Source organism: Gopherus evgoodei, chromosome 14, assembly GCF_007399415.2.
Source record: "Gopherus evgoodei ecotype Sinaloan lineage chromosome 14, rGopEvg1_v1.p, whole genome shotgun sequence".
Classification (NCBI taxonomy): domain Eukaryota; kingdom Metazoa; phylum Chordata; order Testudines; family Testudinidae; genus Gopherus; species Gopherus evgoodei.
The window spans coordinates 1,482,613-1,503,719 of record NC_044335.1 but is presented as its reverse complement, the minus strand read 5'-3'; the positions used below and the strand labels follow the sequence as shown (position 1 = coordinate 1,503,719).

Genomic DNA, 21,107 nt, shown 5'->3' with positions numbered 1-21,107 from the left:
CTGAGCTGAGCTCTTTAATACACAAGCCATGTGCGGGGCGAGATCAGGCCCATGGGCGACTGGGGGTGGGTGTCAGATGGGGACCGGATTGGAGGATCCTGTCCCATCCCCCCACAGGCCCTGCTGTCAGGCTCTCGGTTCTTCCCAGTCTCTCTCTCTGGTCGGCCCTGTGGAAGAAGGGGCAGTCAGTCAGGCCAGGGGCTGATCCTGGGGCTGGGGGGCAGGGAGGGAGGTGACAGGAGCAAGGACCTGCAATCCTGGACTGCCTCATGCGCAGGGCTGGGCACAGAGATCCCGGCACACAGGGGGGCCCTCGGTGTCAGGTGCAGGCAGAGCGGTTCTGCCTGGGGGGCGGTCGGGGACACGGCTGATGCGGCTGCACCCGGCCCTTCCAGGGCAGTCGCCCTCCTTGCAGCAGGGCTGAGTGCACGGGGCTGGGTGACCTCGGGAGCCACCACTGGGCAAACTCCATGGCACAGAGAAGCCCCAGGGAGGAGGCAGGAGATCCAGCCGGCCAATATCATCCCTGAGAAGTCCTCTCCCCATCTCCACTGCAGCCTCCCACAGCCCTTTGCCTCATCTCCAGAGAGCTGGGAGCACTGTGGGGGGAGAGGGCAATCTGCACTCCCAGCTTCCACGAAGACTCCAGGCCTGGGGGGAGCTGGGTCACTCGGAGCAGGTCTGTGACTACAGTGACCTCTTCAAAATGTAAAAACAAGACACAGGCAGGAACCCCAGACCCTCTGTGACCACGTCCCTGCACTGCCTCTTGCCCCAGGCCCCGCACTCTGGCCAGGCCAGAAGCTGGAGCCAAGCCATGGGAAGAGCTGCCCAAGGAGCCTGGGCCGCTGCGGGGAGACCCAGACCCTCCACCTAGCCTGGGCGGGGGCCGAGGTGCCTGAGAGCAGCTCCCGGCCAGTTTTCCTGACCCCTGGGGTAGGGTGACCAGGGCAGCCTGAGAGCCTGGGACTCCCGCCAGCAGCCTGGGCTCCCCTTACCATGGCCTGGCTTCGGCTTGGCCAGGGGGTGGGTTCTCATAGTGAAGGGGAGCTAAGACCCACCTCAGCTCCCCCAGCCAGGAAGAGGCTGGCACCACCCTGCGTGTCAGGCAGGCTGTCCTGGAGTCATTCACCCAGGAACGAGACGTGAAATGTACATTTTGGGACATTTACACCCAAGTCAGGACAGGTGGTCACCCCTTCTGTGATGCTGGGGCCCTGGCCCTGTCTGCGTGACCCGATTCCTCCCAGCGCTCAGAGATTGGAGCAGGGAGCCCTTGTGCCTGGTGATCAGAATGGCCCCGTGCAGCGGGAGGCAGGACTCGCTCTGCAGAGCCCCCGCACTACGCTGAACCTCGCCTGCCATGTGGGTTTGGCAAGTCTGGCCAGTTGTGGGGGGTAGTGAGCAGAGGGGCACTGTGCAGGGGTGGTGTTCTGCAGGGCACTGGGCATTTGCAAAGGGTCTGTAGGTGGTTCTGGCCATAGGGAATCATGGGGGTTTTGGGTGGGGGGAATGTGTGCATGGCATAAGCCTGCCCCTGACAGGAAGGGACATGCTGGCGGCATAGGGCTGGGCAGGCCCCTGTGCATCTGACAATTGGTCAGTAAATAGTCCCCTGCACTGGGCTGGGTGAAGCAGGGCCACCCCTGCCATGCCATGCCCCTGGCCAGTCCCTCGCTCTGGGGACAGAAGCCACCCCCCCATGCCATGCTCCATTGCCCCCATTAGGGCCCACAAATATATTTGGTGCCAGGCCCACAAAAGGTTAATCCGGCCCTGCGGCCACACCCAACACTCCAGCACTTTTCTGCTCCAGGGCAGTCGGCATCGCTGAAGCAGAGCAGAGCACAGATCCCCATGGTGTCTGGGGGGAACATGCGGCAGAACCCGGGTTTCTCTGGAAGACAGAACGGTCCCATGGCAGTGAGACACCTGGCTGATCACAAAGCCCAACAGCTCCATGAGGGGCTGAGCGGGGTCCTCAGAGAAATGCACCAGCCCTGGAGACAGCAGTGAGAGATTAGATATCAGATGGAAAACTGCCCCCAGGCCTGCGCTCAAGGCACCCCTGGCTCCTGCCCTTGAGCCAGGGGTCCCCGTCCAGTCCCCGTCTCACCAAGAGCTCAGCGCAGGGAGGGGCGGCCTTCCAGCAGAGAAGCCTCCACTTCCAGCTTCAGCCACGCTCTCCAGGGCCGAGCCCCACCCAGCTCTAGGGGTTAGGGGAGGAATTCTGTCCCAGGGGTTCCAGTGAGGGAGGCTGGATAAACACAGCACTAAGGGCTGCAAAGGGAGGGGCCGGGGCAGGACCCCCCGCAGGAGCAAACATCTCTGTAGTTCTCTGTGAATCCTGCACAGAGCTCGTGTCTCACATGCTGGGCTGATGGGAGATCCTGTCTGTGCCGCGCCCAGCACCTTTGGGGGCCATAACACTAACAGCGTTTCCAACGTGTGCAGAGTGGCGAGCGGGAGGGCCAAGGGCTCGTCACAGCTACGCTCTCATCCCTGCAAAGAGGCACCTCCTGGGTAGCCGTTTATTCCGTTTAACAACAGGAGAAGGGAAGCAATTGCTTCAGCAGCTGAACGCCCAACGTCCTCAGGAAGGGGCCAGTCATTTCCTGTCCCAACGTGAAATGTAGCAACAGGATAGCAGCTGAGCAATGTGGCAACCACCTGCTCAGGTCAGAGCTTTATACCCCTCCTTCCCCCCGACCCTAACAAAGCCAGGGTGGGGTGACACTGGCAATCCCGAGTCCCCGAGTCTCAATGGAACAGTGACAGACACAGAGCTGGAACAGGGCCGGATTAATCTTTTGTGGGCCCTTATGTAGTCACTGTGGGCTCCGAGTGTGGGCCTGTTGGGGCAGTGCCATTGGTACCCTAGTATACCTGGTACTGAACCTCATAGACATATTTCATTTTGATCACACACCCCTACATGACTATATGAATTGCCATACACAGCTCCCTCAGCCCCCGGTTCTTCTCACTGAGCTGGACCCATGTGGGTTTACTAGTGTCCACAGTGAGTAGAACTTTCACAGTAATCAAGCAAACTCCGCACAGATTTATCTCCTTTCTCATTCAAACCTTCTCTAGCCATGTCTCCAGTACCCCGCTACATCACCAGTCACCGCATGTGGTCCTAGTCTCAGCTCAAAGTTCTAAAGTCAGCAGACACCTGATCGGTTCTGACAGATCCCTCCCTCAGCCCCCATCCTGCCATGTGAGCAAACCACCTGCAAGCACCATTTCCCCAAAGTGAGGACTTAGGCTGGTGTCTTCAGATTCCCAAGGGCTTTCTCCCTCTGCTCCCATCTACATGCTAGTCTGCTACCTGATCACCACCACCTCTCCCAATACTTGTTTCCTTTGTACTTTGGACATGCTCCCAACCAGCTGGAAGCTCACTCTGCAAGCCTGATCTGCTCCCTCCTTCCCTGCTCCCCCTGACATTCCTTTTTTACTGGTGTGATGGAGTAGGGGCTGTCTGTGTGGGGAATGGGAGAGCAGAGGGGGACTTTAGGGGATGGACAATACCGGAGCCTGTAACCTGAGCTAGGTAAGGGAGAAAAAAGGTCAACATCTTTGCCTGGGAAGGAGGACAAAGGAAGGGAGTGGCAGGAGGGAAGCAGTTTTGAGTCTGGGCTTGGGGCTGTGTGGGCAGAATTCAGGGTATCCTAGCTAGGATCCAAGCACCCTAAAAGCCCAGAAGGACTCGATGGAGGGGTCCTGACTGTGCCTGCAAGCTCTGCTGTAACCTGTGTTCCTGTTGTCTAATAAACCTTCTGTTTTACTGGCTGGCTAAGAGTCACTGTGGGTCCCAGGAAGAGGGGTGCAGGGCCGGACTCCCCCACACTCTGTGACAACTGGTGGCAGTGGCGGGAGATACTGCACCCCGTGGACGGTGCTTCCTGCAGTAAGTGACTGGGGAGCAGTAAAACGAAGGGGTGGTTAACCCCTGGGAGTGTGTGCCCAGTGAGAAGGACTTTGCAGTAACAGGGTCCCCCGGGGGATTGCAGCGAGCGGTCCCAGGGGCGGAGGAGTCTGCAGCGTGACCCTGGCAGAGAGGTGGTGACCTCAAGAAGGGCTGGTGCACTAGGGGTCCCCCTGGAAACCGTGGGGAGCGCCGAGCACCCCGGCCTGTGAGTGCCCAGCAGGAAGATGTATGCCAAGCTGCGCAAGTGTGACCTGCTGGAGCTGTGCAAGCAGAGGGGGCTGCACCCGGGGAGACGCACCAAGGACCAGCTGATTGCCCAGCTGGAGCGGGGAGACCGCATGAATGAACGGAGCCCTGTCTCTGAGGGAAGCAGCCAGGCAGATGCAGCGCAGGCACCAGTGTCTGTTCCCACTGGGAGTGGTCAGCCGGCGGACGAGGGCTTCCCGAGACCCCCCCTTCCTAGGCCTAGGGGAAGGGCGAGGAGGAGCCCAGTGAATACCGAGGGCACCGTGACCCCCCCGGCCAGCAGGGGATCCTCCCGGCGACGCTCGGCATCCGTGGAGCGGATGCGGCTGGAATATGAAAGGGAGCTGAGACGGGAGGAGCTCGAGTTAAAGAGGCAAGAGCTGGAGGAGATGGCGAAACAGCGTAAACATGAGGAGAACCAGCGTAAACATGAGCGGGAGGAGAAGGAGAAACAGCGTAAACATGAGCAGGAGGAGAAGGAGAAACAGTGTAAACATGAGCTGGACCTGGCCCAGCTGAGGAGCAGTGAGGCCCCAGCTGCGGTGAGTGAGGGGGGACCCAAGCCTACAAAGAGCTTTGATAAGCACTTGCTGCCCCGGTGTAAGGAGGGGGAGGACATAGATACCTTCCTGACGGCCTTTGAGAATGCCTGCGAGCTGCACAGGGTTGACCCTGCAGACAGGATCGCAGTTCTCACCCCCTTACTGGACTCCACAGCCGTGGAGGTGTACAGCCGACTGAAAGGGGCGGAGGCAGGGGACTACGAACTGTTCAAACAGGCCCTGCTCCGCGAGTTTGGGCTGACTCCTGAGATGTACCGGAAAAAGGTCCGGAGCCAGCGTAAAACCCGTGAGGTCACATACCTACAACTGGTCAACCGGGCGCAGGGGTATGCCCGCAGTGGTCAGCTGGTGCCCAAACTAAAGAGGACCTGCTTGACCTATTCATACTGGAGCACCTGCATGAGCAGTGCCCGTCCGACTTGAGGCTGTGGTTGAGAGACCAGAAGCCGGAGAACCCGCAGCACGCAGGCCAGCTGGCCGACCAATTTGTGGACAGTCGGGTAGGGGATGGCAGGGAGGAGTCTCGAAGGAGCAGGCCTGCCTCAACGCAGAGAGAGAGTCATCACGGGACCTCCCAAAGAGGCCTTTGGAGAACCCCCCCAAAAGGGGAACATCCAGTGTCAGGTCCCTCCGACCCACTCAAGGGGACCCACGAGACATGGGCTGCTATCGCTGTGGCCAACGAGGCCACATACGGGCCCAGTGCCCCAAGCTCAGGGACAGACCAAGCAGACCCAACCCGCAGAGGGTGGACTGGGTAAAAACCCAATCGGAGGAGGGGTTACATTCCCAGGAAAGGGGGGCTGGCAACGTACCACCTGTGGATGCTCCAGGTTCCGGGCTTTTGGTTTACTGAATGGGCGCGGGGCTGCCCCTCTGGAAAGAGTGCCTTGTTTCCCGGAGGGAGGTCACTGGGTACTGGGACACGGGCGCAGAGGTGACGCTGGCCCTGTCCGAGGTGGTGGCCTCAGATCGGATGGTGTCCGACACCTACCTGACCCTGATGGGCGTGGGCAGGACCCCATTCAAGGTGTCCGTGGCAAGAGTACATCTGAAGTGGGAGGCCAAGGAGGGCCCCAAGGATGTGGGGGTACACCCACATTTGCCCACGGACATGTTAATGGGAGGGGACCTCGAGGACTGGCCTAGTAACACCCAGAGTACCCTGGTCATGACTCGTAGTCAGAGTCGGCAAAGGGCACTGCACCCCGACAACGGGGAAGGTACTCGACCCGAGGTGCAGGACCCTAACCCAGGGAGCAGGGAACGCCCAGGGGCACGGTTCAGAGAGGCTGCGGCCTCAGACCCAGCCAGCAAGAGAGAGCCGGTCCCCATCCCTGTCCCAGCTGCTGAGTTCCAGGCCGAGTTGCAGAAAGATCCCTCCTTGCGGAAGCACAGGGACCGGGCTGACCTTAGTGCGGTTACAGATCATGAGGAGAGGTTGCAAGGAGAGGTTCCTGTGGGAGAAGGGGTTCCTGTACCGAGAATGGGCTCCCCCTCGGGAAGTAGAGGCATAGGGGATCAGGAGGTAGCTGGTGGTTCCCCAGAAGTTTCACCACAAGCTGCTGTACCTGGCCCATGACATCCCTCTCGCAGGGCACCAGGGAATCCGGCGCACCAGGCAGAGGCTGCTACAGAACTTTTACTGGCCTGGGGTCTTTACCCATGTCCGACAGTACTGCCAATCCTGTGACCCCTGCCAGAGGGTGGGGAAGGCCCAGGACATGGGGAAAGCGGCTTTGAGGCCTTTACCCATCATAGAAGAACCTTTCCAGAAGGTGGCCATGGACATAGTGGGATCCCTCAGCAAGACGACCCGGTCAGGGAAGAAATACATCCTGGTGGTGGTGGATTTCACCACTCGCTACCCCGAGGCAGTGGCCTTGTCCTCTATCGAAGCAGACACAGTGGCAGATGCGCTGCTGATAATTTTCAGCCGGGTGGGGTTCCCGAAAGAGGTCTTAATGGACCCGGGTCCAACTTCATGTCGGCCCTGCTCCGGTCCTTATGGCAGAAATGTGGTGTCCAGCACAAGTGGGTCTCAGCGTATCACCCTCAGTCCAACGAGCTGGTGGAAAGGTTCAACGGGACACTGAAGATGATGCTAAAAACATTTATGAACCAGCACCCGCAGGATTGGGACAAGTACTTACCTCACCTGCTGTTCGCGTACAGGGAGGTACCCCAGGAATCTACCGGGTTTTCACCTTTTGAACTGTTGTATGGAAGGCGGGTAAGGGGGCCCCTAGACCTGATGAGGGACGAATGGGAGGGGAAGGCCGCTCCCGAGGGAGAGTCAGTGGTGGAGTATGTCCTGACCTTCCGGGAAAGACTGGCCGAGCTCATGGGCCTGGCCAGGGAGAATCTGGCCCGAGCCCAGAGGAGGCAGAAGGTCTGGTATGACTGCACGGCACGAGCCCGTGCCTTCGCCACCGGGGATCAGGTGATGGTTCTCATCTCCGTGAGGAGAAACAAACTCCAGTCTGCCTGGGAAGGGCCCCTTCAAGGTTATCAAGCAACTGAATGAGGTAAACTATGTGGCGGAGCTGTCAAACCGGGCACACCACCGTCGGGTGTACCATGGGAACATGATGAAACCATACTATGACAGGGGGAATGTGGTGTTGGCCGTGTGTGGACATTGGGAGGGGCAGGGAGATGACCCCTTAGTGGATCTATAGCCTGGGACAAAAGCTGGTTCCCCCCTGGAGGCGATTCCCCTCTCTGATCAACTGACCCCGGGCCAGCATGCTGAGATCAGGGGGGTGCTGCATCTATACCGACAGCTGTTTTCCAACCAGCCTGGACGCACTAATTTGACTGTCCACAGGGTGGAGACTGGGTCACATCCCCCTATAAGATGCTCCCCTTTTCGGGTCACTGGTAAAACTGCCCAGGATCTTGAAAGAGAGGTCAGGGACATGCTGGCTTTGAGGGTGATCCAGCCGTCTTCCAGCCCTTGGGCCTCGCCAGTGGTGCTGGTCCCCAAGAAGGATGGGTCAATCCGGTTCTGTGTGGACTATCGAAAGCTCAATGCCATCACCGTATCTGATGCCTACCCTATGCCCAGGCCTGACGAGCTCCTGGACAAGCTGGGAGGTGCTCGGTACCTCACCACTATGGATCTTACCAAAGGCTACTGGCAAGTACCGCTGGACGCAGATGCCAGACTGAAATCGGCCTTTATCACCCCTCTGGGGCTGTATGAGTTTCTGACCCTGCCCTTCGGCCTCAAGGGAGCGCCGGCCACCTGCCAGCGCCTGTTGGATCAGCTACTGAGGGGGATGGAGAGTTTTGCCGTGGCATATATTGACGACATCTGTGTCTTCAGCCAGACCTGGGAGGACCACATGTCCCAGGTTAAACAAGTCCTGGACTGACTTCGGGAGGCTGGGTTAACAGTAAAGGCTGAGAAGTGCAAGGTGGGGATGGCTGAAGTATCTTACCTGGGCCATCGGGTGGGGAGCGGCTGCCTGAAGCCGGAACCAGCCAAGGTGGAGGTGATCAGAGACTGGCCTGCTCCCCAAACCAAAAAGCAGGTCCAGGCTTTTATTGGGATGGCGGGGTACTATCGAAGGTTCGTGCCCCACTTTAGCGCCATAGCCGGCCCCATCACTGAACTGTGCAAAAAGGGGAAGCCAGACAAGGTGTTCTGGACTGAGCAGTGCCAGGAGGCTTTCCGGGCGCTGAAGGAGGCTCTGGTTAGTGGCCCAGTTCTGGCAAACCCAGATTTTGACAAACCCTTTATGGTGTTCACCGATGCCTCAGACACAGGACTGGGGGTGGTGTTAATGCAGGAGGATGAAAAGGGCGAGAGACACCCCATCGTGTACCTGAGTAAGAAGCTGCTACCCTGGGAACAAAGCTACGCGGCCATCGAGAAGGAATGCCTGGCCATGGTGTGGGCCCTTAAGAAGCTAGAGCCATATCTCTTTGGGCGACACTTCACCGTGTACACCGACCACTCTCCCCTGACCTGGCTGCACCAGATGAAAGGAGCCAACGCCAAGCTCCTGAGGTGGAGCCTGCTCCTGCAGGACTATGACATGGACGTGGTCCATGTGAAGGGAAGTGCCAACCTGACAGCGGACGCGTTGTCCCGGAGAGGGGACCCTGAACTTCCCCAGGTCACTGGGCAGAGTGACCCCGCTCAGTTCAGTCTCGAAGGGGGGAGAGATGTGATGCAGTAGGGACTGTCTGTGTGGGGAGTGGGAGAGCAGGGGAGGACTTTAGGGGATGGACGATGCCAGAGCCTGTAACCTGAGCTAGGTAAGGGAGGAGAAAGGTCAACACCTTTGTCCGGGAAGGGGAACAAAGGAAGGGAGTGGCAGGAGGGAAGCAGTTTGAGTTTGGGCTTGGGGCTGTGTGGGCGGAATTCAGGGCATCCTAGCTAGGATCCAAGCACCCTGAAAGCCCAGAAGGACTCGGTGGAGGGGTCCTGACTGTGCCTGCAAGCCCTGCTGTAACCTGTGTTCCTGTTGTCCAATAAACCTTCTGTTTTACTGGCTGGCTAAGAGTCACTGTGGGTCCCAGGAAGAGGGGTGCAGGGCCGGACTCCCCCACACTCTGTGACAACTGGTGACCTCTGTTCCTTGAGGTTAAGTCCAGTGTCTTTAGCTGGTCTAGCCTAATTGCCCCAGTAGTCACAGAGCCACCTGCAGCTTCTCTGGCTACAGCCATGAGGCCAGAGGCCAGCCTTAGACAGCTGCAGCTACTAGCCGCAGGAGGGTGGCAATGCCAAGGCTGAGAATGCTTGAACCTTGCAACAGCAGCACTAGGGACTCTTAATCCTCAGCGCTGGCCGTAGGCAGCTGCAGACTCTGGAGTTAGGCAGTTCGCTCCTCTAGGCTCTGGCTTTAAATACCTGAGATTCCCATCACCTGCAGCAAAGGCCACCAATTCCCACGCACCCCTCAGCTAGCACACAGTCATGCAGAAAGTGCAGCCTGAATGATTTTGGAAGCTGGGGTGCCAGGAGGTTCCCATCCTTGAGCAGCAGTTCTGCAACAAGCTCACATGGCCCCCCTCCGCTGTGAGACCAGGACCCTGTGAAGACAGTGGAGTTACCCTGTGTATAATCAGTTCTGTCCAAAGCCTGTTGAAGTGAATGGGAGTCTTTTCGTTGTCTTTAATGGGCTGTGTATGGAAGCAAAGGCCCCATTCTAGACCCTAGGAGCAAAGTGCATTCTGTGTGGCCCTGGTTTACTAGTATAACAGGAAGGTCTCACATTACCTAGTGAATAAGCAACACCTCCTACAGCACCTAACTTTTTCTGAGATGCTTCCCACCCAATTACTGAATGTGAACCTCCTTCACTTACAAGGGCTGAAAATATCAGGTAGGATGGTCACAAAAGCAAGGCACTTCTGAATTCAGCAGGAATTTGGGATGTGCACAGAAGACAGACAGGATTCGTTCCCACATGGTTACAGAACTGCAGTAAAGTGGAACAATTTTCAGCTTGTGTGATTGGAGGATATCTGGATGCATATTATAAGACTGTCCTACATAAATGAGGACAAGTTGAGGTGCCTTTATTATTCTTTTGTTCCACTCTTTGTTTCTATGGGGAATTTGCCAGTGCAGTATCACTGTCTTCCTTTTAAACAAACAAAACTAAAAAAAAATGGTAATGGCTGTTGAAAATAGCAATTCAAGCCCTAGTTAGCACTGGGAAGACCCCAGCATTTGTTGCTCACTTTTATCCTACTTTTTCTACAGCAAATGACAGTGGATCTGCATATTTGATTTGGGAGAAATGCAGTAACAGTTGCCCAAATTGAACTTGAGCACTCCTGAGTTTTGAGTGTTCAAATCTGGAAGGCAGGGGCTAGATTCCCTTTCTGAATATTAGATACACCTGGAAAGGAAAAAGTCAATTTCTATTTTCATGGCTCAGAAGTGGAAATCCTCCTGTCCTGTATCTGAAGATGCCCAGGTCCTCTAGCAGAGCCTCCCCTCCTTTACTTACCATTTTAACTTCTGGTGGGATCCACGTACCTCCCTTGCTAGACTTCAGATAGAGGGGGGCACTGTCCAGTTAGTCCCCCGGGTTCCTTCTTTGGGAGCTGCCAGGTGAGGTCACACCAGCATCTCTAAGCCGGTCTGGGGAAGTCTTCTGAAGGGGATATCTGGACCAAAAGCCTTCTACTCCTTGGGCACACCTGTCACGGAGTTCCCGGGCGATGCTCTGGAACTGCTCCCCACCAAGCCAGTCAGGACTTTGGGGAGCCTCCTCTCCCTTGGAACAGACTTGTTCAGGGCAAGAAGCTCACACGGCTTCACCTCCTGGGTCTCTCCTTGGAGCATTCAGCATCCTCTGCCCCTCCGTGCGCTTCCCACAGCGAGTCCACCCCAGCAGGGTCCTGGGGAAGCCACCGGGTTCTGCACCCCCACTTTGCAGTCAGACGTGACTCTCAGCCAGCCAGTAAAACAGAGGTTTATTCGATGACAGGAACAGGGTCTAAAACAGAGCTTGTAGATATAGCGAACCGGACCCCTCGGCTGGGTCCATTCTGGGGGGCAGTGAGCCAGACCCCCATGTCTGCACTTCACTCCTTGTCCCCAGCCAGCTCCAGACTAACAACCCCTCCCAGCCCCTCCTCTCTGCTCAGCTCCTTTCCCGGGCCAGGAGGTCACCTGATCTCTTTATCTCCAGCACCTTCAGCTGGCACCTTTGCAGGGGAGGGGCCCAGGCCATCAGTTGCTAGGAGACAGAGTGTCAGGCATTTAGGTGCACTGGCCCTTTGCTCTGCCAGATACTTAAGAACTGCCATGGGGACACTGAGGCACCAATACAGTATTCAGAGGAAACATTAAGAACTTTCCCAGTTCGTCACAACACCTGTTCCCCATTCACGGTGCCACCCCCTTCTAGCAGCCAGCCCCCAGCCACAGCAACCTGTAGCACATGGAGTCTTGCAGCCTCCCCCGCCCTTTCCTGTTGATAGCGGCCCAGGCAATGCTGGGAAATGTAGTTCCTTCCCTACACCAGGGCAGGCCCTCTAGGCAGGGAGCTGGCCAGGGAACTAGAGCTCCCAGGACCCCATGGGTGTCTCAGTTCCCATGCTGGATCGGGGCTGCTCTGAGGCTCTGTTTCTGCAGCGTGGGGGAAGCAAGTGTTACGGGCCCCTTCTGAGCTTGGGCCTGGCCCTATGGTGCCACTGGCACCATGGTAAATCCAGTACACCACTGGAATCAGTCTGGCTCACCTGTGCATTAGTAGTGTTAACACAGGGGATGGGATGATAGGAATCTGTTTGGTGTTTATTGAATGCTGGTGTGTTGCCGCCTGCATTCATCTCACTTACAACAGCTGTGTCCCATAGTGTAGGGTAATATTTGAGCAGTCATATGGTGAGTCCCTGTGACTGTGTAACTTGCCAGAGGGGAGAAAGCCATGAATTAGTGTGAATGATGGGTCTCCTGCAGAAGCTGTTATGTCCTGCCAACGGGAACGGGCCATTGACACCAGACGGACTATTGTGGGGCATTAAAGAGGACAAACGATGTTTGTTGTTTTGCCTTCCCTGCCCCAGTGAGGATGAGTCGTGCTAGTGGATTCCTCCCATCACTGAATTTGCAGCTGAGATCACAAGGACGGATGGGGATAAAGCCCCCAAACAGAAGGAACTGATGCTCACTAGGCTGCTTGGACTCTGGGATGGGCAGGTTTCAAGGCACAAGCATTAGTGCTCTGGGGCATGGCGAGGACTTGGTCACGAGTGCAGGAGAGCCGTGTGCGTATCTGAACCCCATGAAAACCCATTTCTTAATGGTCACTTCATTTACATATTGGTTGAAGAACGTTTAGGGCCGGATTTTCAGAAACTAAGGTTAGGCAGACAAAACGTATGTGCAACTGCAAACCCTGTTTGCTAACAGTTACAGACTGTGTATGCAAACTCTCAATCCACACGTGCATATGACTGCTCACGGCCATTTCATGCAGGGCTCCCTCACGGTACAGCCAGGGCTGTTTGTTTATGAATACTTATAGCACAGATTCACAAGCCGAACATTTTTTCAACTGATTTTCATGATGGTCTCCCCTGCCCTGACCTCCCGAAGTAGCGGGACTAGAATCCAGCCCCCAGAACAAGCAAGCTATATTTATTTAGTCCTGTTTCCCACCCTGGACTCCTGGGGACCAGTCCCGCCGGCAGTTGTGTTAATTCTCAGGCTGTCCCAGCTCGCTGAGCTGCCCAGCCCAGGTGAGCAGGTTCACGTGCTTGGTCCCCTTACCGCGTTTCCTGCAGGCCCGCTGGCACTCCGGGAGGGTTCTAAAGTTGTTCCCATTGCCCTGGCAGCCGCCGTAGATGAAGCTTTCGCACGTCCTGGAGGCCGGGTTGTAGAAGAAGCGAGGGATCAGTGCCTCACAAGGGCCTGTCTTTGGCGGGAGTCGGCAAATGTCACCTGGAGAGAGGCAAAGATCTGCAAGAGAGCTCAGGCTAGTGAACCCAGACGGGAGGGGAAGTGGGGATGCCTGGAGTGAAAATTACAGATGCAGGCATATTATACTGACACAGGAAGAGAAGGGAGTTACCTCACAAGTGGAGAACCAGTGCTGACAGGGCCAATTCAATCAGGGTGGATGTGGTCCACTCCCAATAATTGATGAACTGTGGACTGCACCCTCAGCAAGAACAGTGATAATCTAGGATGACGCTAAAGAGCGTCTGCACACCCGGCTTGTAATAAATAACGCTGGAAGGTGGCTTCTGCTTTGGCTTTCTGGACACCAGGATCCCTGAGCCAAAGGCAACCTGGGCTTGTGGGCTCTCTCCTGGGGTTAGAGAGGAAATGCCCAGCACTCACGGCAGCTGTCTGAGCCATTTCTCCAGCACTCAAGTGTCTCAAACTGGGACTCACTCACTCCGGCTCCTTCAGACCCCACCCCAGCTGTGCCAGAGACAAGCATGACTCCTCTGAGCCAGGCCAGTGGTTCTGGGTGCCAGAGTACAGACGTGTTCAGCAGGATTGTTATTGTCATTAACGCCCTAGCCAAGGGCCTTCCAGAGCTGGCTGGAATGCAGCTACCAGGACTCAGGGACCTTCAATTTAGATTCTGCTCCCAGCATGAGCTGTGCCATGGACTCCTCTCCCACGCTGTCCTCAGCCCTCCTCCCTCTGCCTAGTCAGTCTGTGTACTCCTCAGGGCCAGGGCTGCCTCTCACTGCGGGTATGTCTACATCTACAATTTTGCAGCGCTGGTTGTTACAGCTGTATTAGTACAGCTGTATAGGGCCAGCGCTGCAGAGTGGCCACACTTACAGCAACCAGCGCTGCAAGTGGTGTTAGATGTGGCCACACTGCAGCGCTGTTGGGCGGCTTCAAGGGGGGTTCAGGGAACGCGAGAGCAAACTGGGGAAGGAGACCAGCTTCGCCGCGGTTTGCTCTCGCGTTTCGCGGACCCCCCTGCAAACCGCAGGGAAGGAGACCTGCTTGCTCGGGGATTCAGGGAACGCGAGAGCAAACCGCAGGGAAGGAGACCTGCTTGATTACCAGAGGCTTCCTCAGGTATGCTGGGATACCTGCTTATTCCACGGAGGTCAAGAAAAGCGCTGGTAAGTGTCTACACTTGATTACCAACGCTGGATCACCAGCGCTGGATCCTCTACACCCGAGACAAAACGGGAGTACGGCCAGCGCTGCAAACAGGGAGTTGCAGCGCTGGTGATGCCCTGCAGATGTGTACACCTCCTAAGTTGCAGCGCTGTAACCCCCTCACCAGCGCTGCAACTTTGTGATGTAGACAAGCCCTAAGTCTCTGCAGCGCCCGGCATGACAGAGTCCTGGCTCTGCTGGATCCTCTAGGCACTGCTGTGATGCAACCAGTCAGTCATTAGAGTGGAGATCAGTCTCTGTGGCCTCAGCTGCTTTTCATTCACATCCTTTTGACCAGCTCATGACTCAGCTAGCTGAGTTTCTATTGCTCTTACCTGAGCTTCCACAAGTCTGGAGACATTCATCCACATTGGGAAACCTGTTCCCATTGCCCTGGCACCCGCCATAAACGAACTCCTCACACCTCTTGGTGGCCGAGTTGTAGAAGTAGTTGAGGCTGTAGGTGAAACATGGGCCGGGATCCGCAGAGAGATTGCAGATTGGGTTAGCTACAGAGCAAAGAAAGATGGGTTAGGAAGGAAGGGGGTGTCACGGAGTCCCTGGGCGATGCTCTGGAACTGCTCCCCACAAAGCCAGTCAGGACTCTGGGGAACCTCCTCTCCCTTGGAGCAGACTTGTTCAGGGCAAGAAGCTCACATGGCTTCACCTCCTGGGTCTCTCCTTGGAGCATTCAGCATCCTCTGCCCCTCGGTGCGCTTCCCACAGCGAGTCCACCCCAGCGGGGTCCTGGGGAAACCACCGGGTCCTGCACCCCCACTTTGCAGTCAGACATGACTCTCAGCCAGCCAGTAAAACAGAGGTTTATTCGATGACAGGAACAGGGTCTAAAACAGAGCTTGTAGATACAGCGAACCGGACCCCTCGGCTGGGTCCATTCTGGGGGGCAGTGAACCAGACCCCCAGGTCTGCCCTCCACCCTTGACCCCAGCCAGCTCCAGACTAACAGCCCCTCCCAGCCCCTCCTCTCTGCTCAGCCCCTTTCCCGGGCCAGGAGGTCACCTGATCCCTTTGTCTCCAACACCTTCAGCTGGCACCTTTGCAGGGGAGGGGCCCAGGCCATCAGTTGCTAGGAGACAGAGTGTCAGGCATTTAGGTGCACTGGTCCTTGGCTCTGCCAGATACTTAAGAACTGCCATGGGGACACTGAGGCACCAACATAGTACTCAGAGAAAACATTAAGAATTTTCCCAGTTCGTCACAGGGGGAACCCTGCAAAGGATCTCAGCTGCCTGATTCAAAACTAAGGGACGATGCAAGCTGCAGTGCCTGGGGTGGGAGATGGGGCTAAACAAGGATCTTATTGCTAATGTGTGAGATCTGTGAGCATCTCTGGGGTATGGGGGACAGAGGAAAGAGGCCACACTGGGGTGAAATGGGGGACGCCTGGGGACAGCCCCACGCCCAGTGGACACTTGGGCTGGTGGGAGGGCAAGGGGTGCTGCGAGGGGCTGTGTCACAGGGCAGGAGCCACTGAGAGTGAACGGGGCTAGGCAGGCTCAGGGTGGGGGGCAGGCAGGAGGAAAGCGCTGGCTGCTGGGCTGGTTGGGAGCCAGGGGCAGGGAGCCCTCACCTTGACGGAGCTGCCCAGAGGCAGGCAGCAGGTCAGCCCAGAGGGCGAGGAGCCCCAGGAGGAGGAGGAGGCCTGATTTCATGGTGCTGATGGGCCAGGATGTCCAGCGCTGAGCTGCATGAGCTTATATACCATCATGCCAGCCCGGCACTGCCGTCACTGGCGGGGACATTGCACAAGAGAGCACCCCCAGTGTCTGCCCCTCCCAAAGGGAACAGGGAAGCAGCAGGGCCCTGCAAGAGTTGGGAAACGTCCCTGGGTGAGGAAGGTGGAAATGTAATTGTGATGGAGTAGGGGCTGTCTGTGTGGGGGATAGGAGAGCCGGGGATGTCTTTAGGTGAGGGACAGGACCTTTAAGCCCGTAACCTGAGCCAGGCAGGGGGGAGGGGGTTAGCACCTTGGCCTGGGAAGCTGGACAAAGGAATTGGCCGGCTGGAGGAGGGGCAGTTCAGTTTTGGTTTGGGACTGGGTGGGGGAATTCAGGGGATCCTATGCTGGGATCCAAGCGCCCTGAACCCTGAGAAGGACTCGATTGAGGGGTCCTGGTTGGACCTCCGGGCTCTGCTGTAACCTGTGTTCCTGTTGTCCAATAAATCTTCTGTTTTACTGGCTGGCTGAGAGTCATTGTGGGTCCCAGGAAGAGGGGTGCAGGACCGGACTCCCCCACACTCCGTGACAGTAATAACAGACTGCAGAGGTGACTTCATGTTTCCAGGCGACTCCACGCCCTGACTGGGGCACTGGGACAAACAGCTGAGCCCAGAGGCCACTGATCACTGGGCCTCTCTGGAGCGAACCTCTCATGAAGCCCACCCAGCGCCAGCCCCAGGAGCTGTGCGGGACAGGATGCTCTCAGCTCATGGCAAAGGGCTAGTTCCCCAGAGCCAGATCTGTCATTCTCCAAACACAAATGCGTCTTCATTCGCCTCCAGCCCTCTCTCTTCCCTCTGCTGCTTCCCACGAGGAGCTGCTTGGCCCAGGCCTGCCACACCGTAATTCCTAACGCTGGGCACACCGGCCTGGCAGCTCCCCATGGCCCAGAAAGCAGGACTTATGTGCCCTCCCCTCCCCAGAGCTGGCTGCAGCAACAGGTCCAGAACCTAACCCTGTCCCTGGCACTCTGCCCCCGTGGGCCGGGGGCTAAGGGAGGGGTCACTACGTCCTTCTTGCTCTCCCACCGGGTCTCTGACACTCCTTTGTGGGACAGGGATAAGCCCCCCCCCCAAAAGGCCTAGGCTATTCGTGTGTGTGTCCTGTGCTCTGGATCCTGCCCTGTCCATTTCTATTCCCCCTACCCAGCCCTGCCCCACCCCGCGGATATCCTCAGCTGATGTCTAACGCCGGGAGTTGCATGTCTCTGTGCTGCTGACCCTCGTCTCTGGGATGTGACTGGAGGCGGGTGCGTGGGGAGGTCTTGGGGCTCCCACCCTATGCCTGGGGCCCCTGGACTCTTGAGCCGCTCATACGCCTGGCCCCAGCCCCACTCACATCCTGCCTCCAGCCCAGCCCGGCTCCTGCTCTCCCCTTAGCTCTGCCCCTCTGGCCCAGCAGCTCCACCTTACACAGGACCCCACACTCCTCACTCCCTCATTGGCCAGGCTGCCCTGTCAATCAGCCGGACCTGGAGCACTGGCCTATCCCCATTGGCCCTGGGGACTGTCAGCCTCAGAGTCCTGATTTCCCATTGGCCTTCCCCCTTTCCTTTCCTGTGCCTCACTTGGCTCTCTCACCACACCCTGCTTACAGGGGGTGTCCTTGGCCAGTCAGGTGCAGCTGTGTGAGTTCCCCTCCCACCAGCCGCCTGTTTGCTGCTTCTGCAGGCTGGCTGTTCGCCCTTCCCGCCAGCTGACTGTCAGTTATCTACTGTGGCCACCTCTCTGCTGTGACCTCTGCAGCTCAGTCTCTTAGTGATCTTCAGCTTTTAGTGGGCTGGGCAGAAATATTGTCCCACCCCCAGTGATTTCAGCTCTCATTTAAACACTGACAATGACAAAGGCTCCTAATGGAAGCTCTGTCTTTGAACAGGAGAAGAAACCAGGTTAAACCAGATGGGGGACCCCTGGGGAGAGTCCACACTGCCTGGCTGGAACACCATCCCCACCCCTCTTACTCTCACAGGGCTCTGGCATTCAAGGCCCTGGCATAACAAGGTCCTTTCAGTTGAGGTGACCCCCCTCATTTGGGACAGGTTAAGCACAGTCCTGGTCGTCTTTATTCATGCAATAGAGACAACAACACTGATAACATTTCACTACCTACCCCTGCATTCAGTACTAAAGTGATTTGTAACCCAGTGTGACGAACTGGGAAAGTTCTTAATGTTTTCTCTGAATACTGTATTGGTGCCTCAGTGTCCCCATGGCAGTTCTTAAGTATCTGGCAGAGCAATGGCCAGTGCACCTAAATGCCTGACCCTCTGTCTCCTAGCAACTGATGGCCTGGGCCCCTCCCCTGCAAAGGTGCCAGCTGAAGGTGTTGGAGACAAAGGGATCAGGTGACCTCCTGGCCCAGGAAAGGGGCTGAGCAGAGAGGAGGGGCTGGGAGGGGTTGTTAGTCTGGAGCTGGCTGGGGTCAAGGGTGGAGGGCAGACCTGGGGGTCTGGCTCACTGCCCCCCAGAATGGACCCAGCCGAAGGGTCCAGTTCGCTGTATCTACAAGCTCTGTTTTAGACCCTGTTCCTGTCATCGAATAAACCTCTGTGTTACTGGCTGGCTGAGAGTCACGTCTGACTGCAAAGTGGGGGTGCAGAACCCGGTGGCTTCCCCAGGACCCCGCTGGGGTGGACTCGCTGTGGGAAGCGCATGGAGGGGCAGAGGATGCTGAATGCTCCAAGGAGAGACCCAGGAGGTGAAGACGTGTGAGCTTCTTGCCGTGAACAAGTCTGCTCCAAGGGAGAGGAGGCTCCCCAAAGTCCTGACTGGCTTGGTGGGGAGCAGTTCCAGAGCATCACCCGGTGACTCTGTGACAACTGGTGGCAGCGGCGGGACGTACTGCACCCCGTGAATGGCGCTGCTTGCAGTAAGTGACTGGGGAGCAGTAAAACAAAGGAGGGATAATGAGGACCAGGCGTGCTGAAGGCTCAGAGAGGGACGGTTTCAGGGGGCAGTTAACCTCTGGGAGTGTGTGACCAGCGAGAAGGACTGTTGGAGTAACGGGGTCCCCCTGAGGACTGCAGCGAGCAGTCTCAGGGGCGGAGGAGCTTGCCGCTCGACCCTGGGAGAGAGAAGGATTTTGCAGTAGCAGGGTTCCCCGGGGGATTGCAGGAGCAGTCCCAGGGGCGGAGGAGTCTGCAGCTCGACCCTGGCAAAGAGGTGGTGATCACGAGAAGGGCTGGCACACCAGGGGTTCTTCCTGGAAACCATGGGGGAGCCAAGAGCACACAGGCCTGTGAGTCCAGAGCCACTTGGGAACGATGAAGTGATGGCCTATCACCATCTCCTTGAGAAGGACATTGTGATCCTGTGCACACAGAGAGGGTTACGCCTGGGGAAATTCAACAAGGCACAGTTAATCGTGCAGTTGGAGGAGAAGGACCGCTCTGAGGAGCAGATTCCTGGCCCAGATGGGGCTACAAGAGGATCTGAGAGCAGCTGGAGCATCAGCCAGGCATCCCCGGGAGTCTGGTCCCCAATCAGACGAGGGTCTTCACGATTGGGTTCCCCATCAGGAGATTGGAGACGGATGGGATGGGAGCAGAGCCCGAGAGAGCAAGAGGACCATGAGAGAAAGGAAGAGCCCGAGGAAAAGCAGAAGAAGCAGCAGCAGCGTGGACTGGTGATGGTGGAGCAGAAAGACATAGGGGGCTGCCCAGGGGTCAGTGGGGAAACACGCCTGCGAGGGCGAGACCCTGGGACAGAGAGAACTGTGGTGGTGCAGCCCCAGATGCTGAGGGACTGTGGGACTTGGGTTAAGTTCCCTGGGGTGAGGCCCCTTGCCCTGCCTATGGCCCAGATCCCTGTGCAGACCCAGGAGATGTTGGGCTGGCTGGTAGTTGGGGTTCTCCAGGATATCGGCTAGGAGGCCCTGTTGGGGGGTGACTGTCTCCCCATGGGACAGGATCCAGGCCCCGCTCCTGTAATGGCCGAGGGTTTGAATTCAAATCCAGGGAACCAATTGGCTAGGATGGAAATGGTCAGTGAAAATGCAAATGACCTGGCTGGCAGGGGGGAGGGGCTGCTGGGCTCAGGATACCTGCCTACCTGTAACCAGCCCCCTGGGGCTGAGTGGGAGGGAGAGATGCTCCCCGCCCCCCTGCACACCGGAGAGGGGGCTCACGCTGGCTCTGATGCTGGGACCAGAGCAGAGAGCTCGCTGCCTGCCCCCACTGGGACAGCAAGGGCAGCGCTGAGCACGGGGGGAGCTGAGACCCCAGCTGAGTGGGGGGACACCCAGGCAGGGCAGGTCAGCTGCCAAACAGGTTTGCCTGGTCCAGACGTTCTGCTGGGAAGTGATTACACAGCAGGGAGGGAGCTACCAGGGCCAGGGCTCAGGGGGGCTGTGACCCCAGGTCCAGCCAGCGAGAGGGAGCAGGTCCCAGTCCCTGCCCTAGCCGCTGAATCCCAGACCGAGCTGCAGAGGGATCCCTCCTTGGAGAAGCTGAGAGAACTTGCTGGCCACAGCGCTGCAAACCTCCTTGGGGAAGGCTGCAGGGACAGAGTCCTGCAGGAGGAGGGATTCCTGTACCGGGAATGGGCTCCCCAAGGGGAAGTAGAACTGGGGGAAATCGGGAGGCAACTGGTGGTGCCCGAGGAATCCACAGGGTTCTTCCCGTTCGAGCTGCTGGATGGGAGGAGAGTGAGGGGACCCCTGGACCCGGAAAGGTAGGATTGGGAGGAGAAGAGGGAAGACCCCCTGGGGGATCTCTTCCCTGAGGTGGGAGCAAATCTCCCCATCAGGTGTTCCCCGTTCAGAGTCACTGGGAAAGCAGCCCAGAACCTAGAGAGAGAGGTCAAGGACCTGCTGGCTTTAGATGGGATCCAGCCGTTTTACAGCCCATGGGCCTCACCTGTGGGGCTGATCCCCAAGCGAGACAGGATGATCTGGTTTTATGGGGGCTATCAGAAGCTTAAAGCCATCACAGTGTCCGAGGTCGACCCCATGCCTAGGCCGGGGGAGATTCTAGACAAGCTGAGGGGGATGGAGAACTTGGCCCTGGCAGACACT

The 21,107-nt window shown here is 57.5% G+C and overlaps 1 protein-coding gene across 2 annotated transcripts; it reads right to left on the bottom strand.

Annotated features, from left to right (window-relative positions):
• On the bottom strand, nt 1–16,277 carry LOC115634888 (kunitz-type serine protease inhibitor B1-like). Of its 2 annotated transcripts, XM_030532872.1 has the most exons (4): nt 15,945–16,277; nt 14,689–14,862; nt 12,992–13,162; nt 1–167 (listed from the first exon to the last, which is right to left on the bottom strand). In XM_030532872.1, the coding sequence occupies exons 1-4, from the start codon at nt 16,024–16,026 to the stop codon at nt 127–129; spliced, it is 468 nt and encodes a 155-aa protein (XP_030388732.1). In that variant the 5' UTR covers nt 16,027–16,277; the 3' UTR covers nt 1–126. The 2 variants fall into 2 exon arrangements, with proteins under 2 accessions (XP_030388732.1, XP_030388731.1); XM_030532871.1 differs by lacking the exon at nt 1–167 and having other exon boundaries at nt 12,694–13,162.
• Between the last annotated feature and the right edge of the window lie 4,830 nt (nt 16,278–21,107).

Coding starts and splice junctions, on each gene's coding strand:
- LOC115634888 (XM_030532871.1), bottom strand. CDS start 16,026: ATGAAATCAGGCCTCCTCCTCCTCCTGGGGCTCCTCGCCCTCTGGGCT. Junction 14,863..15,944: donor CTCTGGGCAGCTCCGTCAAG/GTGAGGGCTCCC, acceptor TTTGCTCTGTAG/CTAACCCAATCTGCAATCTC. Junction 13,163..14,688: donor CCAGACTTGTGGAAGCTCAG/GTAAGAGCAATA, acceptor GCCTCTCTCCAG/GTGACATTTGCCGACTCCCG.